The sequence below is a fragment of the Myotis brandtii genome, unplaced genomic scaffold (assembly GCF_000412655.1).
Source record: "Myotis brandtii unplaced genomic scaffold, ASM41265v1 scaffold680, whole genome shotgun sequence".
Taxonomy (NCBI): Eukaryota; Metazoa; Chordata; class Mammalia; order Chiroptera; family Vespertilionidae; genus Myotis; species Myotis brandtii.
The window spans coordinates 1,080,746-1,085,457 of record NW_005370658.1 but is presented as its reverse complement, the minus strand read 5'-3'; the positions used below and the strand labels follow the sequence as shown (position 1 = coordinate 1,085,457).

Sequence of the window (4,712 nt, the reverse complement as noted above, 5' to 3'; positions counted from 1 at the left end):
TGCCGCCACCGCCACTCCCGGCCCCGCTGTTCCGCTCCGATTTCGAGCTGGGCGCCATTTTCATCCCCTCCCTCCACTTCCGGAGCAACCGGCCTCTTCGCCCCACCCCCGCCGCCTCCTTATTGGCCTTTTCACGACATTGTGGACCGCTGGTTGGGTAAAAGCCCAAACGCCGGGCCTCTTCCCTCTATGTCTGTCCATCACAGCCATCTCGGCCACTGATTGGTAGGTACGGTACGGCTCCCGCGGTTATCGACGTATTCCCGCCTTCCTGCAAGGACGCACCAGTCAGAGGTCCCGTTTGTGCCTCACACCGAGATGACTTTGACTCGATAGGCGAAGGCCCCTGTCCGTCTCGATGGCGTCACGCCCCTCCGTGGCTGGTGGGTTTCTATGGAGACCGGGGGCAGTTTAGGCCCGTGGGCGGGGCGATAAGAGCCTGTGGTCCACAAGGGCCTGAATCCCCAGCCCAGGGATGTCAGCGGGGAAGTCTGGCAAGCACCCAGGGTCAAAACCACAATGAGATTCAATTAAAGCATCTTTTAGATGAGGGCCCGGCCTGGTGTGATGATGATGATAGTGATGATAGCATCAATCGCTTATATAGCCCTTTACATGTGCCAGACACTGTTCTGAGCTCACAATTCTATGTACATTTTACACATGATACTAATAATAGTTGCATGTCTGCTGAGTATCATCTGCGTGTGTGTTCATTTAATCTTTGCAACAGTTTTGGTCCTCTTATATCTTCATTTTACACATGATGAAACCAAGACTTACAGTGTAGTGCCCCTGACTATCTGGCATATGCATATTTCAGATGCAAGCTAGCTAGTGTGACTATAATCAGAGTGGAAGTGAATGGATCTCACTCTCCTTATTCTTCCAGCCTAGCTTACATTTATTCAACAAATATTTATTGAGCACCTACTATGTTCTAAACGCAGTGCATACAACAGTAAACAAGACAGATGATAAACAGGGAAATACATTTCTTATTTCAGATAGGAAGAACGCTACTTAGGGCAGTCAGAGAGGGGTTCTGTGAAAGTGAGGACAAGGAATATTCCAACAATGACAATGGTTTCAGGGGAGTGAGGGTGGTATAACTGAGAGAGTGCAACAAGGCCAGTTGGGCCAGAGCAGGAATGAGCAAGGAAAACAGACAAGGACCAGGAAGCAGGTAAAGAGTGTATGAGCACCCAGCTGTTGTGGCTCAGTGGTTGAGTGTCGACCCATAAACCAAGAGGTCACTGGTTCAATTCCCAGTCAGGGCACATACCTGGGTTGTGAGCTCAATCCCCAGTGGGGAACGTGCAAGAGGCAGCTGATCAATAATGTTTCTCTCTCTCATTAGTGTTTCTATCTTTCCCTTCCTCTCTCTAAAAATCAATTAAAACTTTTTTTTTAAAAAAAAGAGTGCATGGGGCTTGTAGAAAAGCAAGGCACTTGGATTTTACTCAAATATAAAGGGAAGCCTCTGGAAAGTTTTAGTAGAAGATGATGGAATCTGATTTGAGTTTTAAAAGATCATTGTGATCCAAAGAATTAAATACCCAGGAGTCCATATGGTATAAATCTATATACAGTAGGTCCTCAGGTTACGTCGGAGATCCGTTCCTATGATGCGACGTAACGCAATTTTTGCTGTAAGTAGGAACCCACCTACAAAAGCACCTACATCACTCACATGGAGCACATACACAGCAGTAGTGAAGTGAATCAGTAAAAAAAATTTAAAAGAAAGATAACAATTCCTGACCTTTACTTGTGGTAAATAAATAATAAAAAACATAAAGCACATATGTACATACGTTGAAATGACTGAACTTTTTTTAAATAAATAAATGGGAGATGGCAACATAACCACGAAACAGCGTATGTCGAGTCCAATGTAACCCGAGGACTGCCTGTATATAAAAGGCTAATGTGCAAAGTGTCCCCTCAGGAGTTCAACTGGGAGACCGGGAGTTTGATTGCTCGCTATGATGTGCACTGACCAACAGGGGGCGGTGCGGAACGAAGAAAGGCCCCAGCCGACAGTCGGAAGGCCCTGATTGGCCCTTATCACCGGCCAGGCCTAAGGACCCTACTGTGCACGTATTTCATGTACCGAGCCTCTAGTGATTGAATAATTAAATGAAGGGAAAGGGACCACCCTTTCTTGGACAGGCCACTGTGTTCTGTTCCAGCTGGTTTCTTTCTTTTTTTCTTTTAATGTATTTTTATTGATTTCAGAGAGAAAGAGAGAGGGAGAGAGAGAAACATCAATGAAGAGAGAATCATGGATCAGCCACCTCCTGCACGACCCCCAGTGGGGATTGAGCCATCAACGTGGGCATGTGCCCTTGACCGGAATTGAATCCGGGACCCTTCAGTCTGCAGGCCGAGGCTCTAACCACTGAGCAAAACCAGCCAGGGCATCCAGCTATTTTCTTGGGGTTGGGGGTGAAGTGGATGGAGAAAAGGCTGACAATTTTCACTATCACAATTATGCTGATGGTTTTGTGGGTACATACATGTGGAGTTTTGGAATGATGAGTTTTGATTCATTTAAATATCAAATATTTTACTATTTAATAAATATTAAATATTTTCATTTTATTGTATGTCCTGTATACCTCAATCAAGTTTTTTAATTCAACAGATACACACAGATATATGATGGCAAGCCCCACTGTGCACCCAGCCCCAGCCACCCAGTTCTTCCCCCAGAGACACCCAATATCTTTTTTAACTTATAAAAATGATCAAAATTGTTAGCCTCACTCTGTAACTTTTTTTTTCCTCATAAGATGAGCTCTACTCAGATCAACCAATGTTGTGGTTTGAATGGCAACCCACAAAAAGAGATGCTGATGTCCTAACCCCCAACACATGTAAATATGACCTTATTTGGGGGGGAAAGATGTAATTAAGTTAAAGATCTTGAGATGAGATTTTTCTGGATTAACCACTTAGGCCCTATATCCAATGACCAATGACTTTATAAGAGACAGAAGAGGAAACACACACACACACAGGAAAAGGCCTCATGAAATCTGAGGCAGAGTTTGGAGTAACACAGCCACGAGCCCAGGAATATCACTAATTGCCAGCAGCCACCAGAAACTAGAAGAGAGGAGAGGAACACGCCTCCAGAAAGAACCAGCTCTGCCAACACCTTGACTTTGGACTTCTAGCCTTCACAAATAAAACACACCTTAAACTTCTGAAATGAATACGTGTCTGCTGATTTAAGGCACCCAGTCTGTGGTCATTTATTACGACAGCCTGAGGAAACTAACACGATATGTGTAAATCAAATCCCTTGTACAGCCTAGATCTGGTTCTTTATTATTTTCATAGGACACATTCTATTCCCCTCTGATGGGACTTGTTTTTTTTTTTCATTTGCTTACTCAACACATGTTCATTGATCATGAAGTGAAATTGTGAGCCGTGGGATACAGGGCAAGAGAGAATTTTCAACTCTAATAAATGAGGCTGGAGGCACATCCTTGTAAATATCTGTTGGAGGCTATGTAAAAGTTTTTCCAGAAAGACTAGATTGCTGGTCCTTGGGTGTCACAGAGAGTAATACTCCAAATATTCCACTTGCTCCTCCCAAACCCCATGCCTTCACGTCTCTGTCCCTTGTGGTCAGGCAGGACCACGTGTCTGTGACCTGGCCAATGAAACGGCAGAAGGGTTGTGTGGTACTTCCGGCTGGAAACACTGAAGCTGACGTGGGAGTCTCCTCTGTCTCTCCCACTGCACCAGCAGCTGCGGAGGCTGCTCCAGCCTCTGTCCAACTGGTGCCTATGTGGCTCGGAAACCCTGCCGATCTGTGGTGATTGTGTCATATGGACGACCAACTCTAATGTCCGGCACTGACCTTTGGGGTCCTTTGTTAGGCAGCATGATCTCGCCTGCCTAATACACATGTGAAACAGAACCAGTGAGATATATACAGATGGTCCCTGACTTATGATAGTTCAGCATATGATTTTTCAACTTCATGATGGCGCGAAAGCAACATGCATTCAGTAGAAACTGGACTTCAGATTTTGAATTTTGATCTTTTCCCGGTCTGGTGGTATGTGGTACAATACTCTGTTGTGATGTTTAGTGGCAGTGAGATGGTTTTGCCCTACTATAGGCTAATGTTAGTGTTCTGAGCACATGCAAGGTAGGCCAGGCTAAGCTATGATGTTTGGCAGGTAAGGTGTATTAAATGCATTTTCAACCTATAATATTTTCAACTTATGATGAGTTTATTACAACATAATATGTCCCAGGATCTGCTGTCTGCAAGCTGGAAACCCAGGCAAGCTGGTGGTGTAATTCCACTTCCAGCCTGAAGGCCTGAGAACCAGGGGAACCAATGGTATAAATCCCAGTCTGATGGCAGGAGAAGACCATGTCCCCGCTCAGCAGGCAGGCAGGAAGGAAAAGGGAGTGAATTTCTCCTTCCTCCACTTTTTGTTCTATTCAGGCCCTCAATGGATTGGATGATGCCCATCCACATTGGGGGGACAGCCTACTGAGTCTACTGATTCAAACCAGACATACCCCAAAATAATGTTTAATCCGGGTACCCTGTGACCCAATATCCTATATAATAAAAGAATAATATGCAAATCGACCGAATGGCAGATTCACTGGTCGCTATGATGCGCACTGACCCCCAGGGGGCAGACGCTCAATGCAGGAGCTGCCCCCTGGTG

The 4,712-nt window shown here is 45.3% G+C and overlaps 2 protein-coding genes across 2 annotated transcripts in view; both read left to right on the top strand.

The window, feature by feature from the left end:
* Window positions 1-2,728, top strand: part of LOC106723945 (basic proline-rich protein-like) — a 4,265-nt gene extending 1,537 nt beyond the window's left edge. Inside the window, exons 2-3 of the mRNA XM_014529435.1 lie at window positions 207-383; window positions 2,651-2,728. Coding sequence (XP_014384921.1) covers window positions 207-383; window positions 2,651-2,668 — 195 coding nt within the window. The 3' untranslated portion in view covers window positions 2,669-2,728. The remainder of the gene's footprint in view (window positions 1-206; window positions 384-2,650) is intronic.
* LOC102252959 (podocan-like protein 1) overlaps window positions 1-4,712 on the top strand; it is a 22,697-nt gene that overhangs the window by 4,670 nt on the left and 13,315 nt on the right. The gene's annotated exons all lie outside the window — the stretch shown is intronic.